The 16,899-nt window shown below is 38.4% G+C and overlaps 1 protein-coding gene across 1 annotated transcript in view; it reads right to left on the bottom strand.

Annotated features, from left to right (window-relative positions):
* The window catches only part of LOC121949348 (ly6/PLAUR domain-containing protein 1-like), a 24,323-nt gene extending 19,086 nt beyond the window's left edge, over positions 1–5,237 (bottom strand). Inside the window, exons 1-2 of the mRNA XM_042495012.1 lie at positions 5,113–5,237; positions 1,760–1,891 (exon numbers count right to left, since the gene is read on the bottom strand). Coding sequence (XP_042350946.1) covers positions 1,760–1,891; positions 5,113–5,161 — 181 coding nt within the window. The 5' untranslated portion in view covers positions 5,162–5,237. The remainder of the gene's footprint in view (positions 1–1,759; positions 1,892–5,112) is intronic.
* Positions 5,238–16,899: the final 11,662 nt, after the last annotated feature.

Here is a 16,899-nt window from a genome sequence, read left to right as displayed (position 1 = left end):
AATACTAATAATTAACAGTCCCCAACCATTGAGGGAGGCCGGTGCAGTCACCAGGAGCACATGCAGAATGCCAAGTCCAAGTCCAGTTACAGTCTGGCTAACAAGACGGAGAAAATCGACTTCCAATCAAACTATCTGNCCCTCAATGGTTAGGGACTGTTAATTATTATAATAATAATTAACAGTCCCTAACCATTGAGGGAGGCCGGTGCAGTCACCAGGAGCACATGCAGAAGGCCAAGTCCAAATCCAGTTACAGTCTGGCTAACAAGACGGAGAAAATCGACTTCCAATCAAACTATCTGGGTGTGGTAGTTTGCGAAATTTGATTTAACCATGTTAAATGTATTTTAAAAGGCATTTCCAGTCATCTACAAAACTATTCTTAACAATTTTAGTGCTAATTTTAAATTTTCATTTTCTTTCCTTTTTTATTTATTTTTTCTTCTTATTTTCAGATAATTTTGTTGTGACCCTTTTTATAAATGTCTTACTAATTTTTGGCCATGTCTTGTTAAATTGCTCATTGCCTTCTGTCCATGTTTTGGAAAAAAAATAAAAAAAATTCACCCAGGTTTCAAAGGGTTTATCCATGTAAATAACACATTGGAATTCTTCATTTTGGAATTTTACCCCTTTAAGTATATGGCAGTAAAACATGGAGGAACCAGCCTGTAAAATAACCAAAAAGTGTAGGAATTTGTAGTATGTACTATTCTCCTCACTGATTACTAAAATTACTGAATTTATTTTAACAAATTTTAACAAAGAATTTGACTCCGGCTGTCCTCGGTGGGAGCTGATAATGGTTATAGTGATACACTGTTCCTGAATGTCATCAAACATGTCTTTGTCATCACTGTACTGCAGTTTCTTGTTGCTTATTGGTCTTCATATACGCAGATATCATCATATCTGTATCAAGCTGATATTGGCTGGATACATTTGCTGGACTTAAAGTTTCCAGAAAGTTCTGCACACACATTCAGGGACACACACCTGCCATTGTATGCACAGCGTGAGCTTATAGATTTTTTCCTCAGATGGAAATGGAATAGTTTATATCCATGACCACTACCTCAAATACTGACCCGCAGCTAAGACTTTCATCCCATCATGATACTTATGGCGCACTGAAGCGCTCGTCCCTGCTGACCTCAGATCAGTTTGATTTCTGCTTGCAGCAGAGAGCCCGGCCTCTGGCTGAGCGTGGCGGAGAGCTCTCCTTCTTTGTGTCGTCTTTACATTAAAGGATACTTCAAACACACCAGCAATACAAGCGCTTTGCTTGGCGTCATTTCAGATCATTCTTTTTTTTTTAGGAACATGACAATATTTCCTTTGATTCTGAAGATCTAACTGTCTGAGCACGACAATGCACATTGCACCCCGAGGCTGAGGCTGCACAGTACAAACAAACTAATCCTGCTCACGAACAACTAGATGGCGCTTGGAGAGAGCAACACTCAATAGTTCTCCACACACAGACATCACTCCTATTACTTCAGTTCTAAGCTATATTGATTTCATGCCAAAAATAAACAAAGAGCGCTCTTCAGATTCTGAATCAAGTCCCTCGATTCAAGGTTGAAATCCCAGATCAATATCACCACCAAAATCTAATCAGCTTTTCTTGGATTGAGGCCAATCCGTCCAGATTTGACTCTGAGTCTGTTCTGCTCTGAGATTTCCTGACAGACAGATAAACACAGTTATGACAGCAGAGAGGAGGACCGAGCTTTCCTCAGACGTGACTCACCATCATCCTTCACCAGAACCTCCTTCTGGCACATGTCCTGCACGTTCACCGTGCAGTTGACGATGAACTCTGGTGTGGAGCAGTCGTGTGTCATCTCCTCACACTGGTAGCACTGGATCTGCAGAGCCAGCCCTGTAGCACGCACGCATATGCAAAAACACACACACATGCGCGCGCACACACACACGCGCACACACACACCCCAAAGTCAATTATTACGTGTATTTGTGTGATATCATTCTTACCACGTTAACTGGCCTCCACCAACACATTTGCTCATTTTTTTCATTTACATATTTATTCATTTCCTAAAGGGAAATTCAGTTTGAGTTTGGTGAATAATCTGACTTTTGGTTTCTTGCACTCTGACCATCTCAAATTGATGTGACAGATTTGCTTAATTATTCAGCTGCATTTGAGTTGGTGGCGGTACATTTATTTTTGCAGCATCTTGTTGCAATGTTTCATCACATCTTGCTTTGAAAGTTGATATTTCACTATTTATACTGTAAAATAATTTATTTATAGTAAACTAGCTTTCTTTGGTGTTCTTCAAAATACTCATTCATCCAAAATAATAAATTCCATGAACCAATAGGTGTGGCTTTAGGTCATGATCACACTGACAGATCTGTCATTTTATTCTGACCACAGTTACACTTTAAATGTTTTAGATGCTAATGCAGCTCCCTGTTATCATATCTTAACCCTCATGGACTGTTTGGCCCATTTTACATGCTTTTTTTCTTCATTTATTGATAATTTTGACTGTATTCATACATATTACATTTTGACAAGACTGTGTACTTTTGTTTGATCTTGGAATTTCTAGCTCAGCTCCTGCAATGAGTCTAAAATACACTGTGGAAACAACAGTATTACATCTATATTGTTAAGTGCAAAACATTTTTAATCTCACAGTCATCAATGCATAAAAACATGCATTGTATTTAATTCTGGGTGTCATTCTGGGCTTTTGCCATAGAATTTTTAATTTTATTATTACTATTTCCCACCTATATGAAGAATATGGAGAAAATACATTCTATATCCACCAGGTGCACTCTCACAGTCAAAGTTGCTGCTGATCACTGACATATGCCAGGCTGTAAAAATACAACAATAAAAGTACAAAATATTCTAAAATCTTATCATGAAAATAATTAATTTCTGTGTTGTTGGTGGGTTTTTTTTTTCATCTAAAAACATAGTGTCATCATGACAAAAAAACTGGGTTTAAAGGGTTAAAATTCTGAAAATTAATGAATATTAGATATTTATGATTAGGACTAATGTTAGAAAATAATATTAATGTGTACCACCTGATTTGAAAAGTATTAGTGTGAGTATTTGACACTGCACAAAAAATAAAATGTATAAAAATCAATGTTGCAGCTAATCACTGGCTAATCATATCCTAGGCTGTGATAATCAAAAAAGATCTATTTAGCATGTAGTTTATTGAAAATAATTTATTTTTTGGTGTTTTTTCATCTAAAAACATACCGGCATCATGAGAAAAACCTGCCATTTAAAGGGTAAAAATTCTGAAAATTCCATTATTTGTGTATTTGTGTCCAAGCAAAAGTTTCAAAACCGATAATCAGGAGTGAAGTGTTGTAGTGAAGGTAAAGTGGGACTGATTAAAATAGGGCCCCAATGGGAGGGAGACAACTCCAAAGCCTTAAATGAAAAGTTTCGTTTTGTTTACATTTTTTTTATTTTTAAGTAATTTGTTCCAACACGAAGTGAAATGTACTGATTAAATCAGTAGAAAGACTAAACTTTGTATCAAAAAATAGTGGAACCTTTCTGAGGCCCCTAACACAACTTAAAGGTACAAAATGGTTCAGTCACTAGGATCCATCTCTAAATGCAGCTAGAGCCGAGTGAGTGACTGCTCATGCTGCTGGAGCAACATGGTATACTGTCATATCTTTCCCCAAAAAAGGAAATCAAAAAAAGAAAGAAATAAGACAAACTGACTTCATTGAATAAAAATCAAAAGGTGAGAAAGGCATGGGTCAAGAGAGAAAGGTTGGGGTGCCCACAGAGGCTGCTCATGCATAGGGCTCAGAATTTGGTGCTACGCCCCTGTTGATAATAGTTCCTGTTCAATAAAAGGGACTTTTAAGACCATATTGAGGGTCATACATCAGAAATGAGAATGGATGTTGCATTTGTTGAATAATTAAGCACGTGCTGGCATTGAAAAGGAAAGAGGATGAGGTATTATGCAAAAAAAGTTCTTTTTTGCTGTTGTAACGCTTTGCCTGCCAATGTAGTCCATAGAAATGCATTTAACAGCAGCCACAATTCATACAATACAATTCAGTCACATTTCACAGTAAAATATCTGAATCAGTAGTAGATGTTATGGTAAATATGGTCAGTTGTAGAAGGTAGATAATTGTAAGGTACTTAATCTTCAATTGAGTATTTACATGTTATCTTATCACATCACATTTCATAGTAAAATATTGTGATTTTTAATAAGCTTAAATGCTATCTTGTTAGATCAACTCCATGACATCTTATGTAAAATAGTAAAATGTTTTGACATTTTGTTTAATGTTATCTTGTGACATCCACCCCATCATATTTCACATTAAATAATATAATTGCTGTTAAATGTTATCTTGTTACATCAACTCCATCACACTGAACAGTAAAATATTGCAATTTTAAGTAAAATCTTGTCCTGTGACATCAACTACATATTTCGCAGTAAAATATTGTAATTTTTTATTCCTCTACTTTAATCTGTAATGGACAATTGGGAGAAGGCTGATTTGGTACTCCTTCCCCCCTAAAAGGGTCGTTTTCCACCACAGCGCAAGACTGATAAAATAAATATCATCAGCTGACTTGACGGAAAGGAAAAGCTCCTCTCAACTCTGCCACTGCGATTACTGCGGAACATTATCGCGGAAGAATAAGAGGTCAAACTCATTGAGACATGTCACTGTTTTAAGTGGAGTCACATTTGTTCCTGTATTGATGATCAACTATCCTAATGGAAACTTCCCTGGATCGTTCCAGACGCACAGGAGCGCGTGCCAAGAGACTACAATTTCGTATGGATGTCAATTGTAAATGTGTAGCACCCGATATTTTAATTCAATCCAAATAGGAGCTTTCCATAAAAATAAGCCCGAATCAAAAATCTGCTCAATTTAAAAGCAAAGACTACGTTGGACCAGTGTGGATCGCTCCAAGTTGCGCGCATCTCCAAAAAAAAGAAAAAAAAGAAAAAGAAATACGCGTGTTTGGAAGTTTTGAAGCCAAACGACAGCATAAAAGTGGCGTTAAATGACGTGAAGTGTTGATAAATTCATCAAATGAATCCATACCTGAGCTGCAGAAGAACAGGAGCAAAGTTGAGACGGTGAACAGCCGCATGGTCCGCTTAGAGAGCCTCGGAGCAGGAACATGAGAGACGGATGTTCTCCGGGTCTGAGGCGCAGACACGCAGCAGCTGGCAGCCTGGCATGGTGAGCAGCAGCCTGACACCTCCTGCGATGCTTCACCTCTCTTATCCGCCGCTGACGCGCGCGCACGTGCACGACTGTATTGTATACCACGTGATCAAAAAGTCACTGTTTTGACAGCGATGCTGAGGAACGTCCAATATGCCTTATTTTCTGTAATATAATCATTATTACTATTTGCAATTTATATTACGCTGAAGCCCATCACATCTGTGGCTGCTGCAACAAACTGATTTCACCATTGTGATCAATAAAGTCCCATGAAGAGTCATAAAGAGGCTAACAGACAGGGGAAATGCTCATTTTGCGCTCTGCCACACTAAATCTGTCTGATAGAGCCAAATAACTCCAGAATCTTTATTTGCTTTATTTATAGCTCATCATTTTACAGAAATGAGACTATAAACTGACAGTGCAGATTTAGTGCTTTCACCTCCAAAGTCCTCAGAGTTTGAGTAATCTCAGGGCTGAAAATCACTTCATTACCATGCTTCAGTTTTATCTCTATCCAGCTTTGACCTCATATATCAAATCTATTAAAATAACGAGCAACTACCCACATTACTTTGTTATTTAAGTTTTATTATTCCTCTATGCCAGCGATAGCCATGGCCTACTCGTTCCTATCCCAACTCATCACATATTGCCCCTTTGCAGTGGATTTCTACGACGACATATTATGCTGTAGGTAACCTTCTGCGTCTGATCTTTACATTTTGGGATGCTGCTACTGTGAGGTCAACAAATGCACATGGTGGGATTACACAGCACAAGGTTATGTTTAGGCAACAAAAGCACATTGCAACAAATGCTGGGACGTCAACACACACACATGCTGGCATGGGGGGTTAGGATTAAGCCAAAAAGTCATGCTGGGTTAGAATTAAGGGACAGAGGCACATGATAATGTGAAGAAAAAAAAACATCACATTCAGATGGGACATGAACACTGGACTCCTGCATGGAAGTCTAGGGTATTTTGGACCCATCCACTGCCCTAGAGGTACTCTTATATTATATCGTTACCAGCTGTGTTTCAACTTTACACCATCTTGCAGCGTTTTATTGACATGCCACTCGTTCCATCTGGTCATGTACTCAAGTGACGCCACTTGTGTTCATATCATGTTGACATGGCAGGTGCCATCCTCTGGTGTGTAATAACACTGTGACCGGTTCAGTTCTGTTTCATGCGCACATAAAAAGTACCTTTAGGTGTCATGCTTCTACGCCAAAAGCGCTGACAAAGTGGCTCTATTTTTTGAGTTCAGAATGAGAGCGGGCTGCCATGGCCGAAAGCATTATGTTTTTGGGTTGTCCCTTTTCTGTCCGTCTGCACACCGTCCTATTCTCATAAATGCAATGTCTCAAGAACACTTCGAGGAATTTTGTTCAAATTTGGCACAAAAGTCCACTTGTACTCAACAATAAATTGATTAGAATTAGTGGTTGAAAAGTTAAAGGTCAAGGTCACTGTGACCTCGCAAAACATGTTTTTGTCCATAACTGATAAATTAATATGCTAAATTCCCAAATGTCTAATCATCTTGAAACTGTGCTGATTGTTAAGATCTTCTGTGCTGCCAGGGTGAAGATGTGTGTGAAGCATCCATGTTTCCACAGACATGGATGTAAACTGTAACTGAAGATTGCTTGGTGCATGGAGGCATACAGCCCAGATGTGGTAACTCTAGTTTTGCATTCATCGTGAGACACAGAGGTGCTCCCAAAGGTTAATTAACAGTACTGGTTTTAAACTCAAACCATAACAATGTTAATGAATGCTATTGTGACGGAGAGTTAAGATCAGAGCAGTGATGGTTATGTTTATGTAACTTATGTACTGTATATGAGCAGAGCTTCATGATGAACAATAAATGTATTACACAGTACAACCTTTATCTGATCAGATAAACCCCAAACGAAACAATGGATCTGTTTTCCAGTAAATGGCACACTAAAACAAATTAACAGGATAAAGCTGATGTGATTCTATATTTTCCTCAACAAATCCCAAGGACACATTCAACATAAGTTTGTTGACTATAAAAAAAAATAGAATATCACCAGCATTATCTTTTAAATCCAGCCCAGTATCCCTTAGAATTCCTCTATATTAGTCAGTTTTGCCCCTCACTGATCAAGGCAGGAAGTTAAGGGTGTGAAGGTTGAAGTGAGTTAGGCCGTGTTCAGACGAGAATGGCCCTACTAAAAACGGAAAAGTAAGAAAACCTGAAAACTGCAAAGCAACCCAAAATAGGAAGACATTTATCAAAAAGATGCTATAAGAGAATCTGATAAAATAAATGAATAAATAAAATGAGTCAAAAACAAAGAAGTGTTTCAGAGATGGAGAGAAAATGTTTCTAATTGATGTGCAGCCAGATCAGCAGAAACTTTCTGTTGCTGCCATTACACAACTGAGACCCGATGTAAGCGCTGGCCACCAGCCCGCTGTGACACCTGGCACTAGTGTTTCTTTGCGGGACAGGCCATCAACCGCAGGTCTGTCTCCTGGGCTGCTGCCTGCTCTCCTCCCAGGAAAGTAGTCCATAGTGGTCTATGGACCATGGGGTGGCTAGCTGGCTAATTAATGTCTCATTTGTGGTCTGATAAACAGAGAGTGAGTGCTGCAAGGAGTGGCTGAGCGAATGCTCTGTGTGAAACTGTACATTGACAAAAAATATTAAATAAATCAGTGTATGGGAAACACTGTGTTACTGTATGAAGTGAATACACAATGGTCATCTGGTGGGAGGGGCTTAGGACAAAGAAGGGAGAGCTGCAGCAGAAGGATTTTTTTTGTTGTTGTCTTTTCCAGATTTCTGCCTTCCCATTTTGAAGGGCAACTTAATGACATCACTCTTCACGCATGATGTGTACGAAAGAACCTTTCAGCCTCAAAGACAAGACTTTACGTGAGCAACCTGTTTATAGTGTGAATAGTAACATTCCTCCATCTTTTTCGAAATGTAATTTTGTTTGGCACCAGCAGTTTATTCCTGTGAAACATGGCCATAGGGGAAGACACTTGATATTTATTTGGACATTTTAATGTCTTTCTTTGTTAACGAAATCACACGTCACAAGTGAAAGCACTTTTTAAAAAATTTTATTTAACTAATTGATTCTCTCTTCAACTGGGACCTAATTGATCAAAGTGCGAATTTGATTTTGATTTAAAATATTCTTCACATAATAGAGATAGCTGTCTTAATTAAAAACCCAATGGGAATGGACAACCATGATGTTTTCTGTCCCCTGCTTTTTTCCTTTCTTCTTCCTCCTCCTCCTCCTCTTCCTCTTCTTTATTGATTTATTTGGTTATTGTATTAATGTACTCTTTAAATGTGTATCTATCCTTGTGTGCTTTCACTTTTTTTACTTGCTAACTTGTCTTTTGGCTTGCACAATTATTTATTAACTTTAAAGACTTGATTTTGTTGTGATTTATTATTGCCAAAACAGGCTTGAAGTAAAGCTATACATCTTCTCCAGTAACGTGATTTTTCTGATTGGACAAAAGTTAAGTTCAGCTGGTTTTTTTTTGTGTGTATGATTTATTTATGAAGCTTTCGACACAAGAAGCATACATACAATACAAAAACCTTCGTATGAATATGTATAATTAACTAAGAGGAGGTCTCTGGATGTAGGCAAAAGAACAAATTATACAAAGACAAGAAAAAATAAATCAGCAACAAAAACAAAGGGAAAAGAAAAAATAAAATAAAATAAAAATAAAGTAGTAGTTTAGTAGTTTGGACAGCATTCAGCTGAAGGGAACTGACATATTCTAAGAAAGGTAGCCAGATTTTAGAAAATTTTATGTTGGAGCCATAAAAATTTTTTCTAATTTCATAAATGACAATGTGAGAAATGCTACAAGTTCAACAAAATAGGATGGCAAAGAAAGGTCAGTGGGTAGGACACCGAAAAGGCCAACTAAGGGTGAGGGGTGAATGTTGGCAGATATAATGGACGAAAGAGAGTTGAAAACAGATTTCCAAAATGAAGACAGGGCTGGACATGTCCAAAACATGTGGGTTAGATTAGCTGGGCCCAGATGACATTTATCACAGTTTGAATTGGTGCCAGGATAGATGCGGGCTAGTTTAATTTTAGACCAGTGGACCCTGTGAACTACCTTAGACTGCAAAACCCTGTGACACGCACAAATGGATGATGTGTGGATCCTATTCAAAATTGACTGCCAGACCTCAGTATCTATCTCAATATTAAGGTCGCTGGACCAAGTACTACGTAGACTGTCAGAGTCTGAAGGTAGGCACGTGAGAAAAATGTTGTACAACTTGGTAATGGTACCTTTGAGATGGGGATTAATATTAAATATTCCATCAACCGAGGGAGAAGGAGGCATAGTAGGAAAACCAGGGAAATGTTTACGAGTAAAATCTTGGATTGGGTGTCTGTGGGTCTTTGGCAAATTAAAGGCATGAATTAACTGATCGAAAGATGCAAAGGTTCCATCAATATAAGTTCAGCTTTTGACTTCTGCATGACAGCTTTTACAGTCCTGTGGTCTTAATGGGAGCAAACAGGTTGATTTAAGTTTAATCGTGGGACCTTGAACAGCTGCTTTTCATCAACAAATCATATACCAAAACTAAAAACATGTGCCTGAGGAAAATAGAGCAGGCAATGAAATGCATCATAAGTTAGAGGTAAACAGAGAGGCACACTGCTCTACGATCCAGCGTGTGGTGGCACGGCACAAAAATCTGCCACAAAAGGCTCGGCGATAAGGCTCTGTGAAGTGAAGCACTTCTCAAAAATTAATAACACTGTCTGCAACACTTGGGGGGTAAAAAACAGTTGGATGCTCTTTCACAAGTTCAAAAGATGGATTAGTCTCCTCAGTGCTGTATGCCGTGGACTAATATTTCATACAGGACTGAAACCTGGCTGAACTCTTTCTGCTTCATGACTGTGGTCCTTAGCACTGAGCCCGACACCATATCAACCTGTTCTTTCCACACCGCAAACTCATTTATACTGAGCATGCCTCACCACACCTCCCAGCACACTGCTGCATGAACAGGAAGATCATTTCAGGGCAAAAAAACTAAAATGAGGGCGAACAGCTGAGGGTCACAATCTGCTTTGTGCTTTGTTTAGCCCTTTGAAACCTAGAGCAACATCACTTTTCTTGTGTTACCTATTGATGCTTTTCACAAGTATTTAAACCTTTGAACCTTGAGTGAATTGGTGCAATTTTTTCAGATGTATAGGGAAAAAGAGGATGAGCAACTTTGTTAACAGATTGCAAGAAATTTGTAATAAAATTTCTAATAATTTAGAAAATTATTTTTTAAGAGCTAGGGAAAACTGCATAGAGAAAAAACAATTACATATTTATAATTATGTTTTAAAAATAATTAATTTTCAGGTTATATTCTTGTATTTTTTGAATACAAAAGAATTTAGAATAAAATTTGGGGGTAATTTCTTCCATGTTTTTTTTTTTTTTTTTTTTAATAAAGAAATCAAGCCCATTTGCTCGGGTTTGAAAGGGTTTACCATTCAAGGGGAGCAATTCTTTGTGTGTTTTAGTCCCCCAACACCAAAGTGGATGAAACAGTGTGTTAGGCTGTGGAGAAGCTGTTTGTGATTTACCGTGCTAATCAGCTTAATTGGAACTCAGATAATTACACATTAAAACACACTTAAATGTTATGAATCCGTGCTTTGGTAGAACTTTAAATTAGCTAACGGTCATATACATTAAATTTTAGACAATAAGAAGATTTACAATATCAAACAGGACACTTTCTACTCTGAAATGATACGTCTAGGAAGACAATTAAAGTGAAACCTTGCCGCTATGAAAGTAAAAAGAGATAATGGGCAGCCATTGAAGCTGTCAGATTAAAAGATGGTTCCGTATTTTAGGAGAAAAATGTTCCAATTGACTGGTTAAAATTCATAATATGAGAGTTTTACTTTAGTTTGTATGCATTAGAATGACGCTCACTCTCAGTCAGGCATCAGCATTGAGAGCAACACTGTGTGCAGGAAAGTTGGGCTAAATGTGCACCAGCTGTACTTTCTCTCTATGGCAGAGTGTCATAACATGACTGATGGCACACTGGGAGGCATTATGCATAGAGCTTTCTATAACAGCAACACTAATCAAGGATGACTGACCATCAGATCAGAAAAAAGGCCTACTGCATGCACAATGTGTCCGGCATCTTAAAGTGAAAGGACAGCTTTTTGAACAAAATGTCCAAAATGAAGTCAGTTTATAAGTAAAATATCAGACTTTTTTGTCTTTGGAAAAAGATCATAATGCATGCCTTGTTATTAAATTGGTGTCTATAAATCAAAAGAAAGTCATAATGTCAAAGACAGTAAGACTCAGCAACTTAAAGCATTTACTCTGAAAGCTCCAACTACACAAGGTTACAGGAACCTTGATACTTCCAGAGAGGCTGTTTGCTTATCTGATATGCTGTTAAGAACAATATTTAAAGAACCTCCCACTTTTAGCTTGAGTGCCTCTTCCCTGGAATGCAAAGTCTCAAAGACTGGCAGAGCTGGGAGGGGGGCCAAGACAAGCCTAATTACCCAGTGGTGCCCCCTCTTGATCCACAGCACCTTCCTGTCCTGTGTACACACACATAAAATAGTAAGTTGGGGGCACCTGGTGGCTCAGTGGATAGAGTGGCGCCCCATTTGCAGAGGATGTGTCTTTGCTGCAGCGGCTGCAGGTTGAGTCCGGCCTCGGCCTTTTGCTGCATGTCCCCCTCTCTCTCTCTACCCATTTCACGCTCACACTGTCCTGTCGAAAGGCAATAAAAGCCCCAAAAAAATTATCTTTAAAAAAAAAAAAAAAAGTAAGTTGGTGAGAAGGCAGTGATAGGGCGGTGACAGGGGACTCACTTGGTGATATAGACAGGGTTCTGCTACCAGGATCAGCCAATAGCAGAATTAAATTAGCCTGGTTTCAACCTTTAGAGGGCATTCACTATGCATGTTTATTACAATATAAAGAAATGTAATAGTTGTCATTTGAATCAGTCAACAACACTACTAAAAACCCACATATATTGCTTTTTTTAACTTAAAAATGTGGTTAGGGGGTGGTTAGGGGACATGACCCCCCTCACTTTTCATAATCCTATTTGATTGTTAAGGTTTAGTTTTTCTTTCTAAAACATCCCTAAACATTGTTTTCTGACTGTTGAGCACAACGTAGTTCAGGTGGGAGAAGATCTGAGCGGCCCTCTGTTATAATCCTGCACTCAGAGCAATAATTAATAAGCAACAGGCAAATAATAAGCAATAATTTATGGACTTTTTTTGTCCTCAGGTTGCCTTTACAAGCTAGGCTGACCTACCTCATTTCTGCAGCCAAACTAAAATATCAACATGAGGCATGGGTCATTATGAGATGATCAGGCCAATTGACACAGTATAAAGAGTGAGAGTCTGTGTACAAAGGAGGTTAGGCTGTATGGATGGGTCTGTCGTTGTTTCTTAAGTAGCAATGATGTGTGGAAGATGAAGAAACCTCCGCTGACACTGACTTGGTTGCATAATAATCAATTTATTACAACAAAGTTCAGCATCCACCAGGCACCATGGTCTGCCTGGGAGAGGATTCAGGACCAATGCGAATCTCTCTATCTTACAGCTCATGCAAGTCTCTTATATAGGTACAGGCATCAATACATTTGTCAGTAAACAACTTCTCACCTGCTGTGATCAATCACAAGACCCCACAAATATCTCCTTATTTGGAAGGAGCCTCATTCCATGTTACTTTTTACCTGGGGCCGGTATTTTGTACGCGTGGTGGCTTCAAGGTCTAACCATCCCTAGACCTTTGACCTCGTTGCCTAACCAAAATAGGAACCTAAAGAAACAAAGCATAATACACCACAGGTCAAACGCAGGACTTTCACCTTAGAGACCACTGTTTGTGTCCTGTGTGAAAGCAAAAGTCAACATTTTACCCAAACTGAAACTAAACTAAACTTTCACTACACCAAACAATTTACATTTGTTGCCTGAGACTAAGCAAGTACTTTTGTAGCATAAACCTAACCAAGAGAACCCAAAAAACTACAATGGAAGTTTAAGCACAGTTGATAATTTAATCATATCTTTTAATTAATAGACCATATATAATAATACCAACCCAATATATAACATTGGGTTCCTCTCTCAGACACCTGCAGAGTTAGACTGATTTACCTTAAATGCATACTTTTTGTATTTTGTTTACCCTTTTTGTTTTAATTTAGCTTTTTTTTGTGCACATGCTCCATATAAAATCTTTTATTTTGAATTCAACTACACAACCCTACATGAGCCATGTATATTATCAGTCAGGTCACAGAGGAGCAAAGGACTGGAGCACACTGATTGATTTGCAGCCTCTTCCTCTGAAGTGTGTTGTCCTTGTTCTGAGAAGCACCTGATTTAGCTGGATGTTCCTGGAAGATTTGCAGGGTTAGCCCCTTTCCACTTTTCAGTCAGACCTACAGTATCTGCTGCTCACATTGAGTTATGTGTTTGGTAGTTAGCCAATTAGCACAATTGCACACGATACTGCTTTTGAGCAAGACACGTACCTTTGAAATTGTTGTTGTCACATTGAAAAAAAAACAAAAAACTAATTTGGCTGAAAATGTAAACAGGGAACCAGCACTGTCTGGTAGCTTGTAGGCACTGGGCTTGTCAGCAGAGTTAAAGGGGGTTATGAGTTATGGGATCAGACTGGACCAGATGGCCTGAGACCTCAAATGCTGAAATATTTCCCAGAGCAGGAGAAATGCTCCTTGGGATGCAGTAATGGAGTTTTATTCCAGCTTCTTTCCTGCCTTTTTTCTGACATTATCTCATATTGATTAGTTTGTATGCATCTATTTTACATTAGCAAAACACATTTTTGAGGAATCATCATTAACATTATCTTTATCAAATATCAGCGCTTTGTGACACCCTTTGGTGTTGTAATGTGATGTCATGTAATGACAAAATGTAGTGGCATAAATCTGTCCCGTGACTGACGGTAGTACATGGAAATCTACATAAATTACTTAATGTTCTACGGTTTCCTGGGTGAACGTCTGGTTTTGTTTGACCCATTCCAACACGTTTTCATCCCAAGTTGTCACTTATTTTTACATTGTGAACTGTCTTCCAATGTGGAGCTCTGGGATGGTGCTACCAATGCCTGGATGTAAACAAAAGCGCATGGTTAGGATTAGGCAACAAAAGCACAGGTGGTTAGATTTAGGAAAACAACATCATGGTTTGGCTCTACACTTATCCAGGGTCAGTTGGAGCCATCCACCATTCCTCCCTCTGTGCCCTATTGCGATCTTTCAGCTCCTTATATTATGTTGTTACTGGCTGTGTTTCAACCTGACTCCATCCAGTGGTGTATCATATTGCCACGACAGGTTCCGTCCAACCTGGCAGTGTATCATACTACCGTGAAAGGTGGCTTTTGGCATTAGTTTTGAATGCCAAAATCACTGACAGAGCAGTAATATTTGACCACTACGGAATGAGAATGGGCTACCCCAATCTCACTTCCCTCCCACCCTACAGACACATTTTATACTATATTAGTTGCTCTCAGCAGCACGTCTTGCCAGGGAAGGGATTACATTTGAGTCAGGTGAAAGTCCAGTGCATCTCATGGTGCCTTTGGCATTGAAATAACATGCTGAGGAGTGTGACAAAGTGGCAGTATTTGACACCCAGGGAATGAAAATGTGCTGCCTCACACCAGTTACTGCAATGCATGGATATCGATTTTTAGAAAAAGCATTCTTCATTCTTGTTTGTTTCTTCATTTGAGTTTTCATCTGACAACTTTGTTTAGCAGCACAGCAGGAGATTGCTTCCAGTCTGAGAATCCCTGGTCCAGTGCCCATGACATGTTGGTTGGTTTGCAAATTGTTTACAGCCATGTGGATTCAGTCACACACGAAAAAACACAAAGCAACATCCTTCATGTTGTATAAGTATTGAAATAGTTTATTTTTTCTTTCTTCTTTTACATAAAACAGTAATATACAATTCTCAATTGGTACTGCTAAGGTGACTGTCACAAACATCACTGTTATTATTGGGTTCTGAAAGAAAAAAACATTTAGAGGGAGAATTACTGTAATAGTGAGTAACACTATGTGCAATAAATGGTAAATCACACTCATCAGTGCTGAGTACAAAGACAGAGCATTAGAGTAAATGTTAGAAAAATACAATACTCTTGTGAGAGTGAGGCTCGTCATTATGTGAGCCATTTGAAAAACACAGACGCCATGCTCCATCTACCCGTATCAATACAGCCAATCTGTTCCCTGAACGCCTTGTCTCACCTCTGTACGCTACATATTTTGTTTATCAAACCTGTGTGTTGCTCTTGGAATGAACTCCACTTGACAAATATTACTTCCAACATATACATGTAGCAAGTGAGTAAAGATTTAAAGAAGAGGTAAATACAGTAAGATGACATGACTAATGATATTGTGCAACATTACAGTGCTCCACAGTTCTACATCACATTAAAGTGTCAACTGTCTCTAGTGTTTCAAAAAGAATATGGCTATAGTCACCATGACAAGTCTGATATGTAGATTTAGTTGCATTCATTTTCTGTATATGTGATTAGCTCAGTTTGGCAATACGCGTTTTGGCAAATATCTACACATGAAAGGGATTTGACAAAGGTGTGAGGGGGGAACATCGCAAAGCAGCTAAAAACTGTCAAATATGTCGGGATGCATTCAAAACACCAAAACGTTACCATAAAGGACACAGTATACATAATAGAGAGAGAAACTGGTGATATATTATACAGTTAAATGTACAGAAAGACACTGACAAGAGGAAAAATATTGAGTTCAGGTAATAACTTTAAATCATTACAGTGACCTCTGGTGTGTTCACTGGTTGCAATAAAATGATTTCACATTTTAAAGTTGAGGTTTACTTATTGAATCCACAGCATCTATCAGAGACAATTAATGGCATTTTCCCTGAGCTAGCACAACAATGTCCACAATGTGCCTACTAGGTGCTTTATAACTAGGGTTACATGCAAAACACACTGCTTTGTCTTGATGTCATAACTGTGGAAACATGTAAAAAATAAAATACAATGCAGCTCACACATATAAAGAGGTCCATAACAAGATGAGATCTGCACTACTGTGAAATAATTTCAGGTGCAGAAGTCGGATAACTTCAGGATTTTTTAACCTGGACCCTATTTTTCCATGTCTTTTTTGTCTAAGTAACTGATTTGAATAACAAATTTTGAAATGGTCTATTACTGCGAGAGAGGGCAGCAGCCATGCAACATCTGCAATGTAACCAAATGGGGCAATTGTGCACTGTCACTGTAGGTCCATTAAAAGTGGTTGTTTTTTTCCATAGATGGGCTCAGATTGTTATTAAGTTTCTTAAGTGTCCATCTACCTTTCGCTTATTTTGTTTTTGTGCCTTAATCACACTTAAGAAGAAGTCTTATTCTAAAATCTCAGGTGATGTAACTTGTTGCAGGAAGACAAGACTGGATAATGCTTGGACAGTATTATGGTATGACAGTATACCAGAGTATTTAGAAATTTCAAAGGTATGTTTTTGAATATGGTCAAA

Source organism: Plectropomus leopardus, chromosome 10, assembly GCF_008729295.1.
Source record: "Plectropomus leopardus isolate mb chromosome 10, YSFRI_Pleo_2.0, whole genome shotgun sequence".
NCBI classification, from domain to species: Eukaryota; Metazoa; Chordata; class Actinopteri; order Perciformes; family Serranidae; genus Plectropomus; species Plectropomus leopardus.
The sequence above is the reverse complement of the archived record's forward strand: the minus strand, read 5'-3'. Positions and strand labels throughout refer to the sequence as shown.